The 27,674-nt window shown below is 36.0% G+C and overlaps 4 protein-coding genes across 4 annotated transcripts; 2 read left to right on the forward strand and 2 right to left on the reverse strand.

Annotated features, from left to right (window-relative positions):
• Positions 1-1,013: 1,013 nt before the first annotated feature.
• Positions 1,014-3,727, forward strand: LOC121751278 (chromatin remodeling protein SHL-like). The gene is made up of 5 exons (XM_042145994.1): positions 1,014-1,198; positions 1,306-1,651; positions 2,547-2,615; positions 2,812-2,947; positions 3,463-3,727. Exons 1-5 carry the CDS (start codon positions 1,126-1,128, stop codon positions 3,487-3,489), a joined length of 651 nt encoding a protein of 216 aa, XP_042001928.1. The 5' UTR covers positions 1,014-1,125; the 3' UTR covers positions 3,490-3,727.
• Positions 3,728-6,423: 2,696 nt separating this feature from the next.
• LOC121752199 (WD repeat-containing protein 13-like) lies at positions 6,424-11,153 on the reverse strand. Its single transcript, XM_042147140.1, has 12 exons — positions 10,753-11,153; positions 9,917-10,026; positions 9,684-9,753; positions 8,925-9,069; positions 8,683-8,820; positions 8,350-8,489; positions 8,200-8,247; positions 7,633-7,743; positions 7,362-7,543; positions 7,160-7,281; positions 7,000-7,076; positions 6,424-6,895 (listed from the first exon to the last, which is right to left on the reverse strand). The coding sequence occupies exons 1-12, from the start codon at positions 10,954-10,956 to the stop codon at positions 6,785-6,787; spliced, it is 1,458 nt and encodes a 485-aa protein (XP_042003074.1). The 5' UTR covers positions 10,957-11,153; the 3' UTR covers positions 6,424-6,784.
• A 332-nt stretch (positions 11,154-11,485) lies between these two features.
• LOC121750690 (cytochrome c oxidase assembly protein COX19-like) lies at positions 11,486-13,689 on the forward strand. The gene is made up of 4 exons (XM_042145270.1): positions 11,486-11,664; positions 12,079-12,167; positions 12,283-12,380; positions 13,193-13,689. Exons 1-4 carry the CDS (start codon positions 11,655-11,657, stop codon positions 13,272-13,274), a joined length of 279 nt encoding a protein of 92 aa, XP_042001204.1. The 5' UTR covers positions 11,486-11,654; the 3' UTR covers positions 13,275-13,689.
• Positions 13,690-14,230: 541 nt separating this feature from the next.
• On the reverse strand, positions 14,231-17,371 carry LOC121752456 (purple acid phosphatase 2-like). Its single transcript, XM_042147539.1, has 8 exons — positions 17,122-17,371; positions 16,651-16,851; positions 16,456-16,567; positions 15,936-16,165; positions 15,425-15,563; positions 15,054-15,274; positions 14,745-14,866; positions 14,231-14,632 (listed from the first exon to the last, which is right to left on the reverse strand). The coding sequence occupies exons 1-8, from the start codon at positions 17,281-17,283 to the stop codon at positions 14,437-14,439; spliced, it is 1,383 nt and encodes a 460-aa protein (XP_042003473.1). The 5' UTR covers positions 17,284-17,371; the 3' UTR covers positions 14,231-14,436.
• Positions 17,372-27,674: the final 10,303 nt, after the last annotated feature.

The following is a 27,674-nucleotide window of genomic DNA, read 5'->3' on the forward strand; positions in this document are numbered from 1 at the left end:
GCAAATTTTTAAATAATGTATTTTTTTTAAATTAATGTATTTTTTTATTGTACTTTTTTTAATTTAAATAATATTATTGAATTTTCTCGTATCTGTGTCGTACATTTAATTTCGTATTTTGCGTGATTGTCAATTATTTGTTTTATATAATTAGGGGTGACGTGGCTAGGCTATTGCTGAGCTATTTGCTTGTCCTGATGATGTGGCAGGAGGATTTTTAGTGCTGATGATGCGCTAGGAAGAGTTTGTGGCTGGGTTATGACTGGGCGAAAGCCATTGGAGATGCTCTTATTGATTTCGGTAGTAGCAATAATACCATGGAGCTTCATGATCAAATAAAACTATAAAAACTCGATAGAACAATAATAACACAAAGCTTATAAACTTGTGTTGTGCTCTTCTGTTCCAAGGAAGATGACTCCTTCCTTTGGCGGTACAGGATTTTATGCAACTTTATTTTGTGATTTAAATGGAGAGAATAAAGTAAGACAGAAGAAATAAATTAGAGATAAATGAAATTTCATTTATAATAATGAGTCATCTTAGTTTGGACAAACCAAACAAGAAACTAGATCATCTTTAATAGGACAAGAGATTATATAGTACAATAATACTACTCCTATCTTAAAGCTTAGTGATCAAGCCCAACCGATTAATAGTGGGAGCCTCTCAATTGATCCAAAAATATCAAAATTCCCAATTTAGCCAAATAAAAGTTAATAATATCAAGGATTAAGTCACCAAACGTTTAATTTTCACGAGTAATGTTACATTAAGTTACTAGGAAATAAAATTGAAAAACAAGCCATAAAGCAAAAAAGGACTAAATCAACCCACGACGACTTTATACAACTAGATGTAACAATATTTTCCAAAATAACCCTCTTAACATCGCATCGACCCTGACTTGACGATCTGATCAATCTTCACCGTTAATAAAACAGAACAAAATCTAGGTCCATGCACCGCGACACACGTGAATATTGCTCGGCTGATTTTATTGCCCTTTTCATATTAACACTGAAACCGGCCGGCGAAGTTTCTCTCTCCACATTTTTCAATCTTCGCCTACATGCATAGCACTTTCTCTCTCTTCCGCAGCTCCTCTCCTCCGCCGTGCCGTACATGGCTAAGCCGAAACTCGTCCGCTGTGCTCTCGATTCCTACACCGTTAAGAACATCGGCCAAGTAATCTGCCGTGAGTCTTCGCGAACTTACTTCTCTCTCTCTAACGCGTGATTGAATTGAAGTAGAGCTAGGTAATATGATTTGTTAACATATTCCGTCGATTTTCGGTCTGTGCAGGCGGCGATTGCGTTTTGATGAGGCCGTCGATCTCGTCAAAGCCGTCGTACGTGGCGCGCTTGGAGCAGATCGAGGCGGACGGCCGCGGCGAGAACGTGAGGGTGCAGGTGAGGTGGTATTACCGGCCGGAGGAGTCGATCGGAGGCCGAAGGCAGTTCCACGGCTCGAAGGAGGTGTTTTTGTCCGATCATTTTGATATTCAGAGTGCTGATACCATTGAGGGCAAGTGTACGGTGCATAGCTTCAAGAGCTACACTAAGCTCGACGCCGTTGGGAACGACGACTACTTCTGTCGTTTTGAGTACAATTCGTCTACTGGTGCCTTCAATCCTGATAGAGTCGCCGTGTAGGTTTGATGTTTTCTGCTAGTGCTATAACTGCTCTGTCTCTTTCTGCTTAAATGGTTGGATTCAGTAGTGGAAAATGAGTTGATGTTTGAAATTGACAATTTCTACGTTTTCGGAGGCGATGTATAGTTTCATAGAAATGGTTTCGCTTAGCTTTTCAGGATTTTCGTTCCAGGATTTATTGCTCTTCTATAGTTGAGTTTCCTAGCTTTGCTCGAGAAATTTAAAAAACTTGTTAACCGTATATATGTATGAGACTTTATAAAGACTTTCAAATGAAAGAGAGAACTCAAATGCTTACTGTAATTATACGTTGAATTTATGTGCCTTACTTGCACTGATCAGTTTAGGTGGCTCTCAAGTGTTTGTATGGTTTCATGGGTCATGGCAGACTTTTCAGTTGTGGTTAACACTGAAGCTTACTTTCGAACAGCAGAACTTGCAACTATAATGCTACTTAATTTCACTACATTTATGGAGAAACTAAATTTTGTAATTGATTTGCTTATAGTAGTATATTCATTCTTTATCTTTGTATTTTGCACAGCATATTGTGTGTTATTGGGGCCTTTACTTTGGATAATAGCCTGGATTTACTATATAAGGATTGAGCATTTCAAGGACTACATGATACAACAATCTCAAAGTTATTTAATTCATCAAAGTCTGTGGTGAATAAGCCCGGAGTGTTATTTTTCTGTATCCAAACTATCACCTGTATCATCCAGACTCCAGAGTAAAAGCTCTGAAGTGTCTTATAGAAGTGGGCTTCTATCTTTTTATCCACCATGTGCCGAAATTTGTAGTGTCCCTTGCTTTTCGAGAAAATAAGCCACGGTTATTGATCCCTTGTTTTAAAGAGGTTTTTATTCCTAGCTTATTTGGTTATGGCAGGTATTGTAAATGTGAGATGCCTTATAATCCTGATGACCTAATGATTCAGTGTGAAGGATGCAGCGACTGGTGAGTTTGAGTTTATATGTTCATAATCGATATTTAGTTGGTTTTGAGGTGTGAAGGTGTTATATGCAAGACATGCATTAATTTGTTCGTTGAAAATTAGTATTTCCAGTCAACCTTTGCACTATAATTTCACCTTGTTTTTGAGCTAAAGGTTTAGATGTGGCACTGAGTCGTATACTTATTTTTCCTGATTCAGGTTTCATCCAACTTGTGTTGAGGTGAACCCAGAGGAAGCTGAAAGACTAGATCATTTCTACTGTCTTGATTGTTCCCCTGAAAACAAGAAGAAATTACAAAATTCTCGTGTGTCTACTAGAGAAACTGATGTCAAGGTATTCAGGCGACTACTAATGCATTTCATTAATTCTGTCTATTAAGTGTTCCCTAGAGTTCGGATAACTGGCCTTAAGAATTCGAGGTCCTTAACGTGATTAGTATATATTTGTATAATTAAGATGTCAATGAACCGAGTGTTTTTCAGTTATGAGGTTTCCAGATTGGAACAGATACTAGCTGGTGATAAGAGCACGAATAATTATTCTGTTGGAGCCTACTTCTTTCGAGAAGAAAGGTATACATGAATAATACCCTGGCACGTAATACTAAGACATTGAAAATTAATGTACCATGTTGAAATTAGTCTCTCCCTCTGTGTCTCCTTTTCCCTGTCACACTAAAAACACAATAAATGTATAAGTCATTAGGCTCAAGCACTAGTATTAGTTGCACAACCTGTAAGTCCTGAATCTAAGAGCGCTATAACAGCTGCAATGTTCCTCAGATGTTAGATTGACTAGATTGGCATTTCAAATTCTCAATTTCAGTATCTGTTGCATGGATCTTTCAGGTGGATACAAAACGCCGACGCAGGTGATGAGTACAAGAACTTAATCCACACACTGAAATTCACAATGCAAACAATCTGTGAGGTAAAAGAAAATCTGAGAGGAGGTAAGAAGTGAACTAGTTGGGAAACTCATCATGAAGACCAACTTATGTCCTCGTAGGGGTTGTCTGTAAACTGTAGTTATGTATTGTAGGCTAGCTAGTTGTATGACGATCCTTTAACCCCTTTATACGTATATTTGAAGGACTCTTGCTGCACTGACCAATCCTAGAGTAAGAGATCATAAGGCTTATGAGATGCTACTCTGCTTACTAGGGTTGATTCGCGAGTATTTGGATAAACGTGAGCATGAAATTCTAGGGTTGATTCGCGAGTATTTGGATAAACGTGAGCATGAAATTCTAACCATTCGCAGATGTGAGCATGAAATTCTAGGGTTGATTCGCGAGTATTTGGATAAACGTGAGCATGAAATTCTAACCATTCGCAGATGCTACCTTTCTGGGTAGAGCATAAAAGGTTGAGTGGTAGATGAAAAGTTGTGCGGAGTGTGGACTATGTATGTGGTATGTGCCTTGTGTTAAATACTTAAAATATCTCCATGTAGCTTCCATTTTGTTTATATCACTATCATTTAGTGCAAAACCATTGGCAGGCAGTAACACCCCCCCCCCCTTCAAGTTTTAGGATTTGTAGCCTTTTTCAACTTTGATGTGAAAAAGAAATGTCATGCTAGTAGGGGTGAGCAAAAAAACCGGAAACCGAATATCCGAACCGAGAAATTTTGAAATTCGGTTCGGTTATTTCGGTTTTTCGGTTTTGAAAATATAAAAATTTCGGTTTTTCGGTTCGGTTCGGGCGAAGAAAAAAACCGAAAAACCGAATAACCGAATTATATATATATTCTATTAATTTAATATATTATATTATATATAATATATAGTATATTATTTTAATAAATTCTACTATATTATATGTATTATTAATTTTATATTATATATAAATATTCTATTAGTATATATAAAATAAAATAATTTACACACATATATATATTAATATTATATTTATTTTTCGGATTTTTCGGTTTTGTTCGGGTTTTTCGGTTTTTCGGGTTCGGTTCGGTTTGGATTTTGAACTAAATTCGGTTTTTTAGTTTTGGTTCGGTTTTGACAAAAAACCGAACCGAAACCCGAATGCACACCCCTACATGTTAGCGTTGCGTACTGACTTTCATGAGAATAGGTTGAGATTAATGTTCTAGTAGGACCCTTGGAAAAAAATTTAATAGCAGGAGATTAATTATAGAATAAAATAGTCAAAATTTGTCGCCGTATAGTTTGCATAATTTCGGAGGTTTAAATCTCGATACGAAATATGCTACATTTGTCCTAGACAATAGTGTATGTTTTGGTATGACATGTTTTAATTAAAGTTGGGCAGATATTTTGTGAGTGGAAAAATCATTTCATTTTGTTGTTTTTATGATAGTTAATATAGATGATGATATGTCATGTTTGAAATTTTGCAAGTAAGTGAGCAAAACTAGGGTAAATTAAGGAAATGTGTCCAGAACTGGACGTTAAGAAGAATGTATACTTTGTAGGACTTTCCAAAATTGCTGAGTGTGCTTTATTTTTATTAGACTGATGAATTATTTCCCTCTTTGCAAAAATAAATATCTATTTGACAATATAGGAATTTTTTAAAATACTACTAAGAAATATGACAACATTATTAGTAAGAGGTCTTACGTTCTATACTAGTTTTATAAACCACTACTTGTTGGGAGACTTTCATCCTTAATCCGTAAACCTGGTTGAGCATGATTTGTTGGATTTCGCCAAAGGCGGCTGTTGTCAAACCAAACAAAAACTGTGAATATGTTTGAATAAATGAGCATATAACCTAGGGAGAGAGTGGTGAATTAGATCGAGAAAATAAAATAAAGTTAAAATTTGAAGAGTTTATATCGAAAATATCTCGCTATATATTGCTTATACGATTATGAAAATTAAGTTGAGGTTGAGAACCTTATTTTTTGAAAAACACCAAGTTGTGAGAGTTTATTTTGTAACTTCAAAAATTATTTGCGAACTTAATTTGCCAAATACTTTTCAATAATGGTAGTACATTAAAACCTAAAATAGAGTAAGACAATTAGCTCCAATTAGGGGTGACAAATTGTGTGTGTTGTGTTGTTATCGTGTCGTAAGACAATTAGCTCCAATTAGGGGTGACAAATCGTGTGTGTTGTGTCGTTATCGTGTCGACACGATAACGACACAATAACAACAAACACGAACACGACCCGTTAAGAAAACTCCAAACACGAACACGACCCGCTACCCTCAGACACGAACACGACACGAACCCATTAACGACACGAACCACTTTGGGTCGACACGATAACAACACATATATGACACGACACAATACCGACACTATAATAATACGACCTAATACTAAGTGCTCCATTAGACTAGACCTAATTTAATTTTTTAAATAAATAATAAAATAATAATATTATTATAATATATTAATATTATTTCTTAACGTGTAACACGAACACGACATGAAAATTTCGTGTCTTTATCGTGTCGACACGATAAGGACACGAACCTAATAAGCTTTGACACATACCCATTAATTTCGTGCGGCTTCGTGTCGTGTTATCGTATCGTGCCAAAAATTATCAGCCCTAGCTCCAATGGTTCTCCAAATCAATCTCATTTTGGATTTTGAGTAAAGAAATACCTATCTTTAGGGTTACACTAATTTTTTTTTTCAAATTTTATGAATAAAAAAGAACATAATATAGAGAAAAATTTTCTAAAATGTTTGTTAGTATAAATGATTGAAGTAAAATCACTATTTGATATAACATTTACATTAAAATGGGTTTAAGTTTAGTATTTAAGAATAAAATGTTGTAAGCTCAGCCAAATATATCATACAAGTAGCTTAAAAAGTTTATAAGCTCAGCCAACATGTAGTCGCCATTTATTTGCACCTGTGAGTCTGTGACATATCAATACGTTTACGTGTTTACAAATAAAAATGAATGCTGCCTGATTATGTCTCGCCGTCTATAAAACTTACAAATACACGGTCTCAACTCACAACTCACAACTCACAACTCACAACTCATCAACACATTTTATTATTTCAAATCAGCGATCAAACAAATAGTTCTACAAACTACACTCTGTTTCTTTCCCTTTGGTTTAGTGTACATCACGCTTTGGTCGAAGAGACGGCGTCGTCGTTCTCGTTGTCACCTTACAGCATCAAAGATTTATCCATGGATTACTTACTACTGGTTTCACTTTGTTTTCTCTCTCTTCCATACGATGACAGTGCCGCCAAAATCCGAAGAAGCCAAAAAGTTCTCTCCATGGTTCCAAGCAATGCCTATTACTGGGTAGCCATGACCCTGCAGTTACAAAATATCAGAATTGTTGATGATGTTGATTTCTTCTAATAAAGTTTATTAATATAAAAATTAATAAAGGAGTTTGAAGCTTGAACCGTAAAAACCTGCAGTTTGTTCACGCATGCATGCTTTGGCCGTGTTAAGTCGTAGAAGTAGACATTTGTGTCCTCACTCCCAGCCACTGAACCAAAAAGCAAGAGATATCAGCCCAAGAAACACGATGGGAATTTCCACGCAACAAGTGAAATCGCCTGGCATGCCTACCTATGTACTCTCCTTTCTGAAGGGAAAGCAAAGGGCAGAAGGAGGCACGGATGCTGTGCAGACGTGGCGTCAATTTGAGAGCGCAACGAACAGTTAAATAGCCTTGTAACTCTAGAGAGACGCTGCAGTACCAAAGGAATCCATCAAATTAAACAATCTACAATTATGTACACAGCATCTGTAGGTGTTTGTTCAAGATTACCTGAAGAAAGACAAACTTCCATCGTGAGAGAAAGTGAGCAACACTGGACCACGTGCGAGCAAAGAAAAGGTTCTGTACTGGACGGTGGTGATTGGAGATGGGTTATTGGCTTTACTTCGATGGCGGTGAGTAAGAGAGAGGGCACCGGTACGTGAATCCATAGTAAGTGTGTATACACAGCCCTGCAAAGCCAGGCAGTAAAAAATTTGTCTGGAAAACAATTTAAGGCTTATCCGAAAAGGTAAGCCCTCCTAGCCAAGTACATATATACCTGAGCATCACCACAAAAAGTAATCTGACCCGTGTGGTCATGGTCCATAGCCGTCACCTCACTGTAAAGAGTCATTTTATTGATTGTTCTACCTGTGCTAAAATTGAAGACCTAAAAATGCAGGTTACATAAGGAAGAGAGGAAACAAGCAATGATGAAAAAGTATATTTTATCTTGTCCAAGAATATAGTGTACTACATAAGGAAGAGAGGAAACACGCAATCGTGAAAGAGTAAGCATATTTTATCTCGTCCAAGGATATACCACAGAAATGTATCATACCAGTTTATTTTCAAATGATGAATGAATAATTTTTTATAATAATTGAGTATTAACAAGGAACACTCACAGAAAGAAGCAACAAATTTAGCAAAATGTCCTCTCACACAGTTTTTGAAAGAAATGTAGTGAGTTTCAGACTTTCTATAATAAAGATTTCCTAATTTTGGCACTCAAAACAGTAAGAGACAAACAACTACTAATCAACAAAAAACCAAGCAAAAGAGAGTAACTTCTTCAAAGGTATAATTTATTTGACGTAATTGGTGTATGTGGTGAGAAAGTTACCAAAATCTCTTTATTTGCATTTCCAGCCGAAAGAAAATTGTTGTTAACCTGCAAGAGTGAAGAAGAAAAGATACTAATAAATTTGTATACAAACCAGCCAAATTCCTAGACTGAAAAAGTGGCATGGGCCAGAACATATGATCCACTCACAGGGTGAAAGCGAATACAGAGTTGCGAAGAGACTCCATAAATCACTCTTATGCAAAGCCCTTTTGAGATATCCCATACTCGCACTGTCTTATCAATTGAGGCAGATGCAATGTATTGATTGTTTGCTGAGAAGTCAAAATCTGGAAAGGGCATACTTATAAATCTACTAATGCCAAATTATGCAACCAACTCTAACTTCAAACCTCCTTAATATTGTTAGAGGAAACAAATTGAAATTGGATATATAAATGCAGATGAACAAGTACCAAGCAGCAAAAAAATAACAACCAGAAATATAGAAAAGATGACACAGTCAGTACCAGTTAATCCAACCTGTGACATCTTTAGTGTGTCCAGTTAACTGCTGCAGTACTGTTGGTGGCATAGAGACGTTGCACACTGTCAAGATTCCATCGGCTGATCCATAAGCAAGAAGATCCGAACTCATGTTACCAAACTTTATCACAGTAACTGCCACGAGAAATTCTGGATAAGCTTCCTATGAATATGACAATTTTAACTTTGGAAATGAGTGACAATGCAATACAAATGGATTTTGGCATGTCAAGGATTACCCATGGCCTTGGCTTGGTCAAATATGCAGTGCATCCCAACAAAGGAATATGCAGGTTCAACCTTTTTTCGTGGGTGCTCAGTTTCACTTGTAATTGAACTTAAACTTGTAGTGCGGCTTATTCCTCGGCTAGAACTCCGCAAATCCTATAAAAAGATAATGAAAATGTATGTTGTAAAGATGTTTATTTTAAGAAGTATGTTCCTCTATGTGGCTTCTGATAAGCAAATTCACTTATTCTAATTCATTGACGTGTCACAAGCCATCATCTCAAGAAAACCTGAGATGCAATGCATATATTCATTTGACTTAACAGGGGAGGGGGTGATCTTATTTAAATTTTCCAAGGAGACTCCAAACCAGTAATCTCAAGATAATACAGGTACCACTGCACCCAGCCAATACACAGACACGTATAAATATGCATATTTGGATTTAATGTGGATTTATATGCCTAATGAGGATACAAAGCACAAACCTATTTTGGCAGAGAAACCGAAGTGCTGGCCAACCTCACAGTTAAGTATTAATACAACAATCATTAAGCAAATATAGTTTAATACATGTTGCAATTATTAATCCCTAATACAGTTTATTATAAGGAACCAATTCCCTGCAACTTATCTCCTCCCTCTATCTATGGGTCTGAATACTTGCCTTGGCTATATCATTAACAGCATGATGCCCAGCCTACTACTATTCTTATATAGTATGTTGTAAATGTAATGGAATTGAAAGACTCATAGAGAAAGGCACGTACCCTGCCAATACTCCAGCTGTCTGCATCATGAACTGGGAAGAGTGGACTTGGAGATTGTAGCCATCGTCCACTGATGCATCAACCAGTAAATTAACCTGATGTGAGAACCGTATGGGAGAAACTTAAATAATAAACTTACATCAGAAAGATACATTGGATGAAATGAAATCAATTATACGAAATTGGTACTACACTAGCAAATACTAATCAATGTCAGAGCCAGAATTAGCAACCTCTGTCCTGGTGTGCTTGATAAACTTGGTGTCTGATTACTCTCCCAATTCCTAGGCCTATTAATAAAATTACGGAATGCCACATAACCTCTTTCATTACATTTCCAGCCCTACAACATGCAAGCACATGATTTGATTAGGGACACAACCATGACATGAAATATGACTATGTTTGCTACATAACTTATTCGAGAAACTGTACTTATTCAAATGTTCGCATACTGGATAAAATGTAGTAGTACAACATAATTATAAGAAAATATTAGCCAACAGGTACAAAAACAAATAATTATGTTTTTCCGACTCTCTACTAAATATAAGTAGTCATCAAACTAGCTAGGGAACATGATATAAGAATCCACTTCCAAAACAGAATTCTTCTTCAACATGTGTAATCAACCCACAACTAGATTCAATTAAACGAAATTAGATAGTTATATGCAGATTATGACAATCTCTCCTTTGTTCTTTACATATTCATGATCAGTCATAGACCTAATTAATAGAAGGATTTTCATGCATTTACTGCGTACCATGTGTATTTGCAATGATTAGAAGAACTGCATCCTAGTACTATTTGATCACAATCTAGAAAGCATCTGCTTAAACTCGAGTTTTGCTCGTATGTTGGCAATTGGCATGCATTAATTATTTTACGAAAACGCTTCCAGGGTTTGAACCTAGAGGTTATTCATCTAGCAGACTTAGGACTAACAACTTCATTTAAGCTTCATGCCCGATCTCTTCCACAAAAATCAAGTAAAACACCTAATTTCTCAAAATATAGCATAAATTGCAATCGAGGTGCACACTTCATCACGAGAATTTAAAAATACCTTGCGATTGAGCTGGCCGGCATGCGCCTTCCGATGGAGGAGGAGGCGGCGGATTCCGATGTAATTAGGATCGGAATCGGGCGGCGAAGGCTGAAGCAAACAACTCAAAAATTCCGGATCCAAATCTTCTTTTTTCTCTTCACCATTTTCTGATTTCGCCTTCTCCCCTCCCGTGGAGATGCCGCCGACCGTTGGATTGGCCATTGCGAGTTGAACTCAATTCAAACTCATCATCAATTTATTGTTTCACACACTACGAAATGCAGATGAGGATGTGAATTTTAAGTGTTCGGCTATGGATCGGAGCTGTGATCTCTTTGGCGACGAACTAGTTTCGGGATATAGCTGCAAAATTGAATCTATTTACTGGAGATTCGTGGATTTTTCAGTTTTAAATGTTACATGGAGTATCATTTACACAAATATTTAAGCCAATGATAATTACGTACACTAAAGAATTGATTATTGGACTATTAAATTTTACATATTAAATCGATTTTGGTGGACAATTTAAAAGGAAAAATTACAATATCCTTGTCTGAGGAGTATTTAATTTTTTTAATATGTACGAAGTTTATTGTAATAAATAGAAAAAATAAAATAAAAAATAAAAAATTAAGAAACAGTAAATGTTTCAGGAATTCGTAAATCAACACAAAAATTTGATTATTTATAATATTACCAAAATAATTATACTTTCACAAATAAAAATATAAGGACAAATGGTCACAGACTCACAAACGAGTAGGCTGCTTTAATGCCATCCCCATTTATTTAAATTAGCCTAAGATAAAAAAAAGCCCATTTCCGGTTAACCGGCGGTGATTTCGCCGATTTCACGAATTCATCTCCGACTATCCTCGCCTAGGATTTCTCTCCGTGAAAATTCGATATTTTCATCAATGAGTGCAGGTAAGTAGAATCATCCCCAATTTTAGGGCTTACTTGTTTGGTAAATTGTTACCTCAGCTGTTTCTAAACATCATTGAATTATTTGTTTATGTAGAATTAACATATGATAAACTTCTGATTGATGGTACTTAGTTTTCAATATTTATTTGTTAGTCCTCTCCCCGGAGTATATATTTCCATTAAATTTGCTTTAGGTAGTTCGGATGAATTCTTGGTCGATCCAATGCAAACAAACTGAAATCCGAATAGAAGCTTTTGTGCTTGATCAAATTAGCGTGGGATGTTAGTCTAGGTTTATGACTGAGTGTGATGTTTCTCCATTAGTTTCATTACTAGATTTGATACCTCAAATGGTGAGTGTTAACGTTCTTTTAAAAATGTAGTTTCCATTATTAATGATCTTTGTTGCCATAGGAGGTGCATTTGGTGGAAATAGAGGAGCAAGACCAGTGCCACCAGAAAAGGGAGTTTTCCCTTTGGATCATATGCATCTATGCGACCTGGTACGGCATTTAATAGGAGATTACAGAATATCTATGCTGGTTATGATTGAATTTTTTTTGTTAAACTAGGTTTGTGCATGGTTATTTGCTTAGTTTTTTATGTTTATTGATGCAGGAAAAGAAAGAGTACATTAAATGTTTGAAGAATGAGGGTCATAAATCTGATAAATGCAGACAGTTCTCCAAGAAGTACCTGGAGTGTCGTATGGAAAAGTAAGTGTGCTCGGTTCCTCTATCATGCACTGGTTTCCGTTATTAGTTGTTATATGATCATAGAGATACCATGATTGAAAGGATTTGTGATCTGAAAACTTATCTTCATTTTCATCATTCATCTCTATAGATAGAGATGAGTACAAGCTACAAGAAGTTGTAAAGTGCTGCATAATTAGAAAAATATCTTGATAGATAGAGGATTTATGATCTAAGAACTTTCGTTTGCATCATTCATCCATATATTTAGAGATAAGTAGAAGATACAAGAAGCTGTGCATGCGATTACATAGGAGAGAAGAGAGAGGACATTTAACTTAACTAATTTTGAGCTGGCTAACTAACTAGTAGCTCATGTGTAAATATGTGGCACAATCTAATTTTAACATATCAGATGAATCTTTATCCCATTGTGCTTACATGTATAGTGGTGAAGTTGTTGTATTTTATTGAAATTTCATTTATGCAAATTTGGAGTCTTACACTTTGCTAGTTGTGCTCACTAAGACATGGGATTATTTAGCCCTGCCCATTGAATTACACAATAGAAGAGAATATGAATTCTTGTTGCTACTGGTTTTGTAAGTTTTTTTGACATGTCATTGATGGTTAAGAGTGTCCTGGTATATTATATAGCTCGTGGCATTATGTTCATTACAATAGGTTTAGCTTATAGCTATGATCAAGATATGTATTCTCGTGGTTGTTTTCATGTTTCTTCTTGCTTTCAAATGGTACCCCTTCTTCATTGTTTTTCGTGGGGGTGTACTCTGTATGGTTCTTTTAATTAAACTAGCACTGTACTTATGCAGGAATTTGATGGCAAAGCAAGATATGTCAGAACTTGGATTTAGAAAAGGAGATGAATTGCAAGCTCCTCCTAGTGAAGATTAGGATGGACTGAGATATAATGAAGACTGAAGACCACATTCTCGAAGTTTCTTCAACATGAAAACATTCTTTTCGCCTCGGCCCATCAAGAAAAGGGGGGAGACTCTTCTCATGGGAGATATGTTGACGTTCATGGTCCCAACTCATATTTTAGTGACATTTGTAATTATAAATGTCATTGTATATGAGTTTGAACATGGATCTCGACCGCCTCCTCTGAGACGACCAGACACCAGTTTCAAGAATATGTTAAAGTCTCACTATTTGACCCATGGACCATGGTACATCATATTTCAAGGCTTTTGGCTTGTGATTCAGAATTTCATATTGTTGGTGTGATTTTACTGGGGGATTAAGGAAACTATGTCATATGAAATGAGAGTGTTGATTTTCAATGAAGAAAAGTATTTACTCTATAGATTGTTTAAGTTGTGCTTTTTGATTCATTTGAGTTTGAAAAAGAGAACTTAGGATTTAGTTTCGATCTCACATCTTAATATGAGTAAGAAATAACACAAACTAAGTTCGAAGTATGTACTCCATATTTTTTATTCAATTCTTCATTTCTCAAAACTGCTTTTTAGAAGGTCCTTTGGATTGAGAAAATAGAATTTTGTTTTCTTCAAATAATCTTAACGATTATTTTAAAAAGATAATAATAGGTCAATTAAATTAAGTGTCGAATAATCAAATGGATATTTAAAAAAAAACATAATTCAATTAATTAAAATACTGATGTATACGAATTATCTTAAAAAATCGTATAATGTATTTAACTATCAAACAATTATTTTTAAAAATGAATAATTGGTTTTAGTCAATTAGTAGAACATTTATAATAACCAAAACTTGGATCTAACACCAATGTGAAACACAATAATAAACCAAAGGCTTCCACCCTTACCAATGAATCGGTATTTGGCATACTCTCCAATATACATCTCATAATAACACTCATGAAATGAAACATAACGCACAGTGGACATATACTTCAAACAGAAATTAATAAAAACACAAATTACAGGTGCCATTTCTCCTCTCATTTAAATGTTGAAATTCTTGTGCAAATACACATTACCAATTCATAATTCCTAGCAAAATACAAAGAGATGTGACAATTCCCGCTTCTCATAGTCATGAAGGTTGAATCCCAAATCCAAAAGTATTAAGCAGCAGTAGTAGAATCATCAATCTGATGCCAGAATCTGTTGAAAAACCACAGGGAATCAGCTTCAACAGCATATCCATCTTGATTCCTATGCCAACTGTAGTAAGAATGTGTCCTGTTCTCTATACTGAATGTCGCGTGCCCGAAGCTCGCCTCTCGATAAGCAGAGTACTTAGGCTGTGGCTCCGTCAAGCTGAAAACAACACCCAACACTCGTATTCAATCACAGATGCAAAAAGTTTTAAACTATGTTGCATCTCATATGTAAAATGATTGGTAAATAAGAAACTCGTTTGGTATCTTACTTGTTGGCGAGGCCCTCAATATTTCCTCCGTCTCCGATGGTTATATACACCGGAGCAGACTGGTCACTCACCGGAGAGCAAAGTCCGTTGATAATATTGTAAGCAATGTTAGACACGCGCTCCTGCAATAGTCACCAAAATGGTCTAAATATTGATGCACTTTTCCAAAATGTCCATAAATAATTTCTACTACTATGATTTACTAAGTTAAAAATTCGATGCAACAATTTTGATTTGGTAAAATTGTTTCCAAGTGCCTATCGCTTCTAAAACAGTAGTTCAAACTTGGGGGGTGCTATCTATACATACCGAGCGCTCGTAAGCATGGACATGGCCGGCAAAAACAACGTCGACTTTGTATTTGACGAACCACGGCTCGTACATGACTCTCATGGTTTCACCTTCCATGTAGTGATAGCTGTTGCTATTGTACCATGGAGAATGCATCAGAACAATCAGCCACGGCGTTTCGGATCTATTCACTTTCGGCAGCTCATCCTCAAGCCATTGGTACTGAGGAGTGTATTTTCCTACACACACCAAAAACATATAAATAATCAATCAAGAATTGGCTTCCATTTTTGCATATTTTTCATTTTTTCACTTTGTTATATAAAGTGAAGACTTTTCCTGGACATGATAATATGGTATTCAACATTTTCCTTAGGCTGGGAATTTACCGTAGGCTGAATAGGAAGACAAAACAATGATATATGCAGAAGCCCTCTTGATGGAGTACCAAAACGGAGCAGTGCTGTGCGATGCTTTGTAAGGGACACGGTAACGGTTGGTGTAAGGCTTAAACGGCTTCGTTTCACCCTGCAATAATACATCATAAACAATTTCATTTTACAACACAAGATTGGCAGAAATAAAACAATAGCTGCGGGGCTCGACCACCCCCAACTACAAACTCTTAATTTAAATTGCGATACTTAGACCATCTCCAACCATTTACACCAAACTCAAACCCATTTTCGAGTATACGTCACACCAAAAAGTAGTTTTACTCCAACCATTTACACTATCTACATCATTTTTGAGTTTTTGTCTCACAAATTTTTTACAGTAATACCCATATTTGGTGTTGTTTCACAAAAAACACCAAAAATGGGTTTGAGTTTGGTGTATGGTTGAAGAAGATTTCTACACAAAAACTCATTTTTAGAGTATGGTTGGAGATGGTCTTACAATTTCAGGAACAAAATCGATCTCGTGATTTCCAGCAGTCCAAATCCATGGCTGATAAGCGACGCTTCTTTCCACAAACCTCGCCCACGTGTCCCATCTCACGTTGTCGTGAAACGGGTAGTTGTCGGCATAAGATAGATCGCCCACATACAACACGGCTTGTCCCTTGTTTGGATTGTTTTCATAATGTGTGAGTGTTATGTTGGAATCGTATGTCTGTCCAAGATCACCTGTCCAAAATGTAACCTTAGTTATCTCCAATAAAAAACTAATACTTTGTTGCATTATAATGATTCTAACCAATCAATACTACCTCCGCCTCCATCCAAAAAAACAGTCTAGTTAATAACACCATATTTAATGTAACTTAATAAAGTAAGATAGCAGGTGATAGAAGCATTGCTAATACTATAAAACAAGACTCAATTTATTATATAAAGAAGACAGCTCAACATGAAAAAGCAGAAATATTTTTGGTGGATGAAAGTAGTACTAGCATGTAAGATTGAGATGTAAGTACCTATGACGCCAAATGTATAAGGTACGTCAGGGCCCACTTTCGGCGGCGTGGTGAACCAAAACGTCCTCGCCGTCGACCCGACTCCGACCTCGTAGTAGTACTTAGTGTCGTGCTAGCGAACAATATGTGTTAGTGTGATTTGCATATTATTGTAATTTATTTTTAAAATTGTGACACTGAAGTTGAGTGTTGTACCTGCAATTTCCTAATTGTGCAATGATGGATGTAGCCAGATGTGTAATTGTAGAATTTGTACTTGTTAAATTTTCCCTCTGCCTTATGCTTGTGACTGGTGTTCTCCGCCCAATATTGAACTATGCCTGAACCGGGCTCCTCTACGGTTACCCACGATACAATCACTGCTTCACCTACGTGATCCCCTTGCGTTATGTGCACCTGAAACCCAAAACATTAATTAAAATATTGAAAAATAAAAACCAGAGTATCATTGCAAAGATTAGAATGAAAAAAAAGAGAGTACATTTCAGAATTTTATGCTGCAACTGAAAAAATGAGCACCGAAGTATTTGCTTACCGCAAAGATCTTTAGCAAAAGATTACTTATGTGAAAGAAAAAAAAATAGATTGTGCAAGCAAAGATTTTACCCAAAAAAAGGTGCAAAAGGGCACTTAAAAAATCAGTACTCCACTAATATGAAAAGAGACCTGTTGCGGCGCATTATAGCCGGGAGGGGCCTTGAACACATCACTATCAAGAGGCATATCCACACTTTTCTGAGGGCTCCTCACGAAGCTGCTCGTCATCCCTGCACTGCACAGAACCGCAGCATGTAGAACCGTAGCCGCAAACACCGCCACCCCCATCATCTTTCTTTCCCTCTGTCACTCTTTCTATCTCTTAGTAATGCTGTATCAGCGGCAAATATTATAGGAAATTCAACGGGTTTTGTGGGGCATACATATTCATGGTTTGATTCGATGAAATGAATTTAGAGTCAATGCGGATTTTGATATTATAAGATCAACGGCTGAGGATTGAGAATGGTGTGTGGATTTATGTAGCAATAAATTTATCAAGACGTTGACCTTCTGCGCAGAAAATGGAATCTATCTTTTGTTTTAGATTTCTTCAATTAATTAAAGATGATTGCATACTAATCTGAAATTATTAAGGATGACTGCTAACAGAATACTCTATAATGAGGCTTAATCACCTGTATTTTTGAATATTTCCCGTTGGGGTACGTTAACTAATGAGTTATTTGAATTTCTATCTTTGGTTAGGGAAATAAATATGGTGTCATTATAAATTTCGCTTATTTATTTTATAATATTTCACTTGCAGCCTGAAAAAGAAAAAAATATACGTACTACTGAATTTCGAATTTGATATCTTAATTAAAATAATATCCACCCACTAAATGACGGTATAATAAAATGAATGTGGTAAATGATTTAACTAGTACAAAAGAAATTGATACTAGTATAATTTAACTACAAGTATTATTCCAATTTTATTGATTATGTGAAATTGATACTATTTGTTACTATGCCAAAGCATTCCAACGATGGAATCATGAGATTAAATTTCATTAATTAAATAAATCACATCTACAAACAGAGAACGGCTTGCCAAATGTTGAATAGTTGAAGAAATCCTTTTCAATGATTTAAATCAAAAGTATTCTGTTATGTAATTATTTCTAAACGCACCAAGTTGCACCTTCCATTATGAATAACAATTGAAAATCAGATTTTATTTTTAAAATTAATGTTTATTGGACAAAAATGACAAAAGGGTGTTTTTGGGAGGAAGGAAATAGTACTATATTCGTCCCCCATCAATAGTAATATAAGTAAATCGAGAATAATTATCGCAAATAATTCTTCAAAGCATACGTTAGTTGCGCATGTTTTTCTATAATTTCGTAAGATGAACAAATTGTACTAGATAATTTATGTATTTTAAATCACGATTTGAAAATATTTGATGGGAAAATGTAATATGGTTGGTAAAGCTTCATCCTCAAATTAATAAGTGTATATTTATAAATCTGAAAATGATGGAATTCACGAAACTTTAGTTAAATTCAGCCCAATAATTACAAAATTTGTCGTTTAGTGTTTGTACGAAATTGACATTTGATATGATCGACTGACTATTAGTGTATGTACGTTGGAATCAGTGGCGGACCTATTTGATTTTGGGGTCATGGGAACCCCCATCCATTTGTGTTTTAAGCTTATACTGTATTATACTCCCTCTGTCCCGCACTACTCGCACCTTTCCTTTTGGGCACGGAGATTAAAGAATGAGTGATAGACAAAGTCAACAATTACGGCTGTAGGTATAAATTGTTACTAAAAATGGAAAGAGTGCAAATAACTTGGGACGCCCAGAAAGGAAATAAGTGCAAGTAGTGCGGGACGGAGGGAGTATATTACAAATGTAGGAGTATAAAATATCATTGTTTAGCTCACTTGGTTGGCAAACCTGTCTTCCAACCTGGAAGCCTGAGTTCGAACCTTGGTGCAAGCGTTGGTTATTTCACTAATACAGTACTTTTTAGTAGATTTTCTAGTTTATGTGTCCAGTTAATCAATTCATTTATGGTATTTTAATATTTTTTTAAATTAGTTATTTGTGGTCTCTAATCTAAGAATAAAAGTAATACTGTAATTCTTTAGTCCACAATTATAATATAGTATTAGTAAATTTAATTTTAAAATTATGCTCTTTATTTAAAAATCTATTCTTTAATTATTTTGATGAGGTTAATTTTCTATTTATGCCTTTTATTTTCAAATTTATCAGTTATTTAATTATTTCGATACCGACCATGGAATTGTGTGTATTTTTTAACTTATAATGCTCATTCTCAAATTATTTCTCATTCAGTATTCATCTTTTCATCATAGTTCCATAATGTACATGTCTAAAGTATTTTTTGGCATTGTTGACATTAAAAATATATAACTATCTGTAAATATTAATTTGGACCCCAGCATTTGGAATTTAAGTCATGAGTGTGCATATTACTCGAGATTGTAAACGATGAAATTCAAGCATGGCCCAAACTAATTAATGTTTAAAAAATTATCGATATTATAATATTGTTATATTTATCTCATTTTAGACAAAGTTATTTTTTATATTATTTTCTTTCTTATTTCATTATTATTATTTTAATCTTTCATTATCATTATCATTATCATTATCATTATCATTATCATTATCATTATTCTATAAGGAATGAAAAAGAAGTATCTCGCTCATAATAGGACAGAGAAAGTACTACAGAACATTTTAAAATAGGCTCATATTAACGTGCTCGGGTCCATTTTGCCTACATTATACGAAATTTATTTGTTGACAATGTAAATAGAAAAAACAAGTCAATAACACCGGTCACACTCCTAAACCCTACACCCGTTGCATTCATATTTCTTTTTCGTTCCAATTCTTCTGGCTTTATGGCGTTATGCGTTTTAACTTTTTTTTAATCTTGCCTTCGCCTTCCACTTTATTTTAACATGAATAGAAATTCTTCACCGACATTCTCCAACCATAGATAATATCAAATCCTACAAACGCATGAAACTACAGAAATTAAACCACAAATAATAAGGGAAAATGGAAAGTGTCACTTTTAATATCTACTCGATCTCTATTTCATGTATGTACCTTTATCTCTTTAAAGAATCATTATATCTCATCTTTTCCAATCTCTAATTTTCTATTTACATAAAATTTGTATCTTTATTTGATACGAGTAGTATTAAAAGCGAATGGGAAATCGAAATGCGCACGGCTAGTGGACCATGCTAGCCTTCTTTTTTCCATTTGTAGGACCAAATAAAGCTTAATTTCTCCACAGCCTCTATTAGTGAAAATATTGGGACCAAATTCATCCCAACTAGTAGTATACAAAATCCAAAATCACTTTTCAATTGAGTTTCTTTTATTTTTTCTATATTCACTTTTCGCACTTTATGGCATAACAACATCATCGTTCATAATTTCCTCCTATCTATAATATAGGAGTTTATTTGTAATTTCTTCTCTTATATATGAGTTAATTTTTAAGAAAAAAAAACATCTACATTCATGCTCTTGCCAAAGAGCATGGATGTGTGTCTCGACCCACATTTATTAATTTTTTACTTAATGTTCTTTCCCAAGAGCACAACAACCACATTCATGCTCTTCCACAATAGCATGCCCAAGGGTCTCACTATTCCATTATTTAATTTAAATATTTCAATTACTAAAAAACATTTCTACAATATAAAAATACATTAAAAATACTTGAACTACTATTACAAATAAAAAAAATAAAAATTACATGCTTAAATCCTAAAAATTAAAAATTACATACTTAAAATCCTCAAAAATAAAAATTACGTACTTAAAATTCTAAAAAATAAAAATTACACAATTAAAATCCTACAAATTAAAAATTACATACTTAAAGCCTAAAAAATACCCCCGTGGAAGACTATTCTATCCCCAATGTTTTTCGGAGACCTCGTATCATTGTCCAATGTGCATCAAGTTGCTTGGGAGACATGTGAGACGTATTGGCCAAATTAAGTTGAGCCAAAAGGGCCCACAACGAGTTGGTGGATGGTTGAGGTATCACAAAGGGAGCAGGAGAGGGAGCGGCGCGACAGTTGGTCGTCGGCTGTTTCCTTCATTGCGGCCGGCATTGGGAACTGCTCGGGCCGGCGTCGGGGCTACCCAAGTTAGCTCCGACAAGCTGGCTAGCTACCTCACCGAGCCGGTGTCGGATAGGGATAACGATCTCGACCGTTTGCTGGAGGAGCTGGAGGAGGATGATAAGCCGCCCTATACTTCGGATGCGTACGCACCTCCTGCCAAGCGTTGAGGTACTTGAATGGTTTGTAATAAAAAGATTGGTAGGTCGCCATGGTGCTCTTGTCTCTTCCCGCCGACTGTTGTTCCTAGAGGTAATACCCCTGGAACTTTTGGATTTCTTCGTTGGCTTTGAAGATGGCATTGCGCACCATACTCTCATTGCGCTCGATGGTTCCATCCGGTCGGGTGGCATTGTACCGGCGAGAGACGTGGAACCAAAACCTATCCCCGCTTTGGTTCGTGCCAATCTCCGGATCTTCGGAGATTTCCAAATAGGCTTTGAATAACTTATCCATCTCCCTCGGAGTGTACGGGGTGCGGACGTGAGGGTCACCGGCACGACCCTGAACACGAGTACTACAAGGAGAAGGAGTAGTAGGAGTTTGGGAGCCGCCGCTCCCTCCCGATCCTTGTTCGGGTGCCCACCCATATGTCCCATCGGGGGCATCTTGCTCGTCCACCGGGTAAGGCCGGTAGCCACCCAGAATTTGAGAACCTTGGGTTTGAGGAGAGGGCGAGAATTCCGTTTCCAGACTAGGGAATGATGTTGGGCAGAACCATTCGTGGTTCCAACCGCGGGAGTCGGAGGGGTGATCGCCGGAGCCGAACATTTTTTTTGCAAGAGTAAAAGATTGAGAATTGATGAGAGAATTTAGATGAGAATTGTATAGTGTGGTGGAAATTTTTTTGCGGAAATGAGGGTATTTATAGATGGAAATGTGAATTTTGGGGAAAATAAAAAATAAATTAAAAGTGGTGAGAAACTGATATAATTTATTGGGAAGTGGGAATTTTTTTTTAAATTTTAAAAACGATTTTTAAATTAAATTCAAATCTTTTAAAAAAATAAATAGAAAATGCCAACGGTTATGCTGTTGGCCAATGGAGTGCTGCCATGTCGCCATGCTCAACGGCACGGACGTGCTCGATGTATCGAGCAGCGCCGTGCTGTCGGCAAGAGTACAACGGCGGACATGGGGGTGCCGCGCCGTCGGCACGGACGCCGTCCTTCAGGGAAAGCACCGACGCGGATGCTCTAAATTGGAGATATAGATTACCTGAAATCATAATAACTAATCCAAAACTGTGATAAGTTTTTATGTGTAAGTTTGTTCGAACTCACATTTGATATATTAGTTACTGAATAGTGTTTAATACCATCACAAACAAGAATGGATCCAAGATCTTATCCGTATTATAATTTTTTTTATCAGTAATACAGTCTCATATAAAATTTTACTTATTTTATGTTTTTCTCCAAATCTGTTAATGTCAAAATTTCACACAGATCCTACCAGACCAAATTTTAAAGTGTTCACATTCATGTTTCATGCCTTTATTTCTCCATATCATTCAACTATACATCATTTTTTAAGATCTTCCAAATTGAATATTATGAAGCTTTTTTTGTCCGTAATTTCATCAATTTTTGGTGGCGGAGATTAATGTATATTTTATATTAATTTTGATACATATATAATTAGGAATATGCACTTAAAGAAAATTGGGGTGAGACAGTCGGTGAGTGTATGCTAAAAATATAGTAGTACTCCTTCCGTTTTTTAAAAATAGAAATATTTGAAATAACACGGGTTTTAATGCACAATTTGGTAAAGTAAGAGAGAAAAAAAAATTGGTAGAGAGAGAGGGGGATAGATTATGGGGTCCACTTTATTAGTGGTATAAGTATAAATAAATTAATGTGAGTGGAATGTGAGGTCTCTATACCATTTATAGTAATTATGAACCAGGACTCCTATTCGAGGACTGATCGAAATGAAAAAATGAGACTGTTATTCGCGGATGGAGGTAGTATATCTTTTTTTAACATTCAAAGTTTTAAAAATGCAGAAATAATTTGAATTTGAATATTAAGGTTAGAAAATTTAAATTATAAACTAAAATTATAAGAAATCAAGTACTAATATTTACTTTATATTTTTTAAAGTGTGTGTTTATTTTAAAGAAATTGATTTATTGATTTAGCTTCGTCGAAATTATTAGATGAGGGAATATTTTTAATATACTTCAGAGAAGTGATACAAATAAAAAATTTAAAGCCCATATACCATTTAATACACATAGTTCAAGATATTTAATGAATAGCTTCCTAGGTAAACTAAATATAGGGTAAAGAAAACAATAATGACGAGAGAAGACCCTTAGTTTTAAACATCTCTACTATCTTGTCTTTATGGAAAAAATACTGAAAAATCTCTTCTAAAATCTCTCCATCGACAACCGCCTCTGATGAGACTCCTTTCTCTCTACTCAATCTCCTCATTTCTCACACTGCGTTGGGGGGGAGACGTGAACATTGTGGGGTCGGAGGCTGATGAAAGAAGCTTCCCGGCCTACTCCACTCGCTCGACCCCACCTGGATACGCCGCTGCATATAGAGAAGCTAATAGGTCAACTCTGCCTGATATTTTTTTTATTGGGCCAATCTTTTACCTCCTCTTTTGTCAAGGAAATAGCCCAATCCATATTTCCTTATCACTCATTGTACTCCAGTCCATATTTCGTAGTTATTTTTATTGTTCCTTTGCATCCCACAAGTCCACAACATTGAATTCATGGATCAGTGGTGAACATATAAATAGTTGCGGCTCAAATCATGGATCAGTGGTGAACATATAAATAGTTCCCTTTACCCTATCATTTATATAATTAAGTAGTGGATATCAAACTTACTCGCCAAACGGTAGAGAAGTTAATTGTTCATTCATTAAAAAAAAGTAGTGAATATCAAAAGTATAATAAAATAGTAGGGTATTTAAGAGTATCTTTCTATGCAAATGAATGATTCATCATATTTCTATTGGCACAAAAACTTACTTTGCCTTATCAAATAGAATTGTGTGTGTTGAACTAAAGGTAAAGTGATTATTGTTTCCGAAATAAAATATCTTAAGTTCGAGTCGTACGCTTTTTAAATTTAGGTCTATATTTGCCCATAGAAGAAAATATAGTGAATATCAAGTGTTGTTAATACTCTTAAATCTTGTCCCACATCGATTTGGTGATGATCTTGGCTCATCCATATAAGTATGGATAACCCTACCCCTTATAAAGCCTTTTAAGGGTGAGTGGTTCATTTCTAATATGGTATTAGAGTGAGCCTAAATCGATGATATATTTTATCTAATATCTCTCCTCTTGCTCATCTTTTTGAGAGGTGAGTGACTCATTTCTAATAAGTGTGATCTCTATAAAAAAAATAGTGAACACTATATTTTAAAATAAAATATGCAATATATAAATTGCACAAATTTACTCGGACACTGCAAAAAATAAATGAATTTAGTGCATTCGTTATCGTTCCAATAAAAAAGGCAAATATCTCTATTTGAAGTATAACGAGGAAATACAAACATATAAATGTCACGCTATATTCATACCATATGTATTCTTCTCTACTATCCAACAACTTCTCCACAAATTGCTGCTTCAAAGCAACTTTATAAATAAAAAAAAAACAAACTTCTTATTTAACATAATAAAAAGAAAGTATGTAATGGTCCAAGCATATAATTGAATCAAATTGGTTTACTTTGTTGCATAGTTACAAGAAGAGTTTCATAATTGACAACAGAATAATTGATACCTTGGTGTATAAATTATAATCAGTCTTTAAGGGCATATATATTTATCATTGATGATTGTGCAAATTTGTTCGATGAAAACTCATCGTAGTGTCAAAGTTTTGTACGGTGTCACAATTTAAGTTCAATACTATAGATTGTTGTTTTATTATCTACGATATCGATCAAATATAAATTTATATTAATATTGATACGAGTACCGAATTGAGAAAGTTAACATTTTTAGATGTATCATCTATGTTAGATCATTTTGTCTTTAAAAATATGACCGACATCGTCTCCAAATATATCATAGTAATTATTTATATTTTAAATCTTAAAATTCCAAACATGGATCCTCATCCACAACCGTGCTCTTGCCAGCGGCACGGTTGTGGGCCCGACCCCACTTTTTCTGCCTGCTCTCTGTCAAGAGCACAACACCCACAGCTGTGCTCTTCCGTAAGGACGAGCACAATTAATTTAAGATTCAATTACACAAAAACATTTCCATAATACTAAAATTCATTAAAAAACCACAATAAATATTACAAATTACAAATAAAATAAAAAAGACATAATTAAAATCCTAAAAATTAAAAATTACATAATTAAAATCCTAAAAATAAAAAATTACATAATTAAACTCCTAAAAATAAAAAATTACATGATTATTGGCTAATATTACCCGAGGAAAACTACGCATCCGGCGGCACCAACCCCAATTGTTTTTTGAGACCCAATATCATGTCCTCGTGCGTTTGAAGTTGCGTGGGGGTCATAGTTGACCTATCGGCCATATTGAGTTTGGCCAAAAGGGCCCACAACGAGTTGTTCGGGGGTGGAGGTGGAACATAGGGTGGGGGTTCGGGGGCGGGGGCCGATGGAGTCGCGGAGCGCCGGCGGTCGGCCGTCGCCTTCTTCATTCCTTGCGGTCGGCGTTGGGAACCGCTTGGTCCGGCGTCGGGGCTACCCAAGTTAGCTCCGGCGAGTTGGCTAGCCACTTCTTCGGAGCCGGAGTTGGATAGGGATACCGACCTTGACCGTTTGGAGGAGCCGCTAGAGGAGGATGTTACGCCTCCCATATACCTCGGGTGGAACCGCGTTTCCTGCCAAACGTTGAGGTACTTGAACGACTTACCGTTCAAGGATTGGTAGGTTCTCAGCGCGGCAGTGATGATGTCGACCTCGCTCCGGCCGCTCCCGGCATTCCGCGACTCCTGGAGGAAATAGCCATTGAACTTGTCAATTTCTTCGTTGGCTCGGCCGATGCAGTTGCGCACCATACTCTCGTTGCGCTCGATCGTTCCCGGCGGCCGGTTTGCATTGTACCGGCGAGAGACGCACCACCAAAAGTGATCGCCGGATTGGTTCGTGCCAACCGCCGCATCTTCAGAGATTTCGAAGTACGCCTTGAACAATTTATCCATCTCCGCCGGAGTGTACGGTGTGCGGACACCGGCGCGAGTAGGAGGAGTCGGAGTTTGGGAAGGGGCGGTCGACCTAGGCTCCGGTGTCCACCCGTATCGCCCTTCGGAGGCACCTTGGTCGTCGATTGGGTATGGCCGGTAGCCACCCGGAACGGCCGAATCTTGGGTGAGAGGAGGGGTCGAATATTCCGTTTCTGGACTAGGAAACGGTTGTCCCCCGAACCATTGGGGGTTCCAACCGTGAGAGGGCGGGTTGTCATCGCCTTGGCCGAACATTGTTAGGGTATGAGAGAATGAAGATGAAAATGGATATGAGAGAATGAAGATGAGAATGGATATTGGAGAATGAAGATGAGAATTGTGTAGTTTGATGTGAATTTTTGGGTGTGAAAGTGAGGTATTTATAGATGAAAGTGTGTATTTTTGGGGGGGAAAAAAATAAAAAAATAAAAAAGTGTAAAAAACGGTAATAAACGGTTATAATTTTTTTGGGAAATGGATTTTTTTTTTATCAGTTTTTTTAATTAAAAACCAATTTTAAATAAATTTTTTTTTTGAAGGCAACGGCAGCCGTTGCCCAATCCCGTGCCGCCACGTCAGCTGCTCGCTGGCGCGGCGGTGTTTCGCCTTGCCAGCGGCGCGGACGGCGGTGGCGACCGTCGCCACCGTTGCGGATGCTCTTATATCTCTCATATTGTGTTGTCCCTCTTTTGGATAAGCTGGTGAATGTTTACAAATTTTAGGGTAAATTATCAATTTTCTCATTGTTTGTAGCGTTTATGTGAAAAATGTCCTATAGTTTATATAATTACCATATAGTATTCGTTATTTCATTTTTAAAATAATAATGATTGTGCAAAATTTTTAGTGATAGAATATCAATGAAAAAAATAAAAATTATGCGACGATTACTCAAAATTATATACTCCTCATTGATGTAAGGTTTTAATTATCGGTATTCTGATTGACTATATGACTTTTTCCATAATGATAGAACTATTTTTATTTTCACATTCAAATAAAAAATATTTAAGAGTAATGATAAACAACTTAATTGTGTACAACCAAATAAGATTAAATTATTAGTTTGATGAATCAATTATATATTAAAATAATAAATTTTAATATACTGAATATTTAATACCTAAACAATACATTTTCGGATACATTATTAAAGGGGAAAAAAAAGAATAGCTCTTCCATTGCGTGATGGTGGAACTGCGTGCGGTGACCTGCCCAAGACGCAACTCCCCCACAACCCAATCAAATACCACCACATGTCTTATCCTCATTGGTTTTCCCACCTCCTTAACACTCCTTTTTTTCACTATATATATCTATCTCCACGCATTAGAAAATAAGGTA

Source organism: Salvia splendens, chromosome 10 (genome assembly GCF_004379255.2).
Source record: "Salvia splendens isolate huo1 chromosome 10, SspV2, whole genome shotgun sequence".
Classification (NCBI taxonomy): Eukaryota; Viridiplantae; Streptophyta; class Magnoliopsida; order Lamiales; family Lamiaceae; genus Salvia; species Salvia splendens.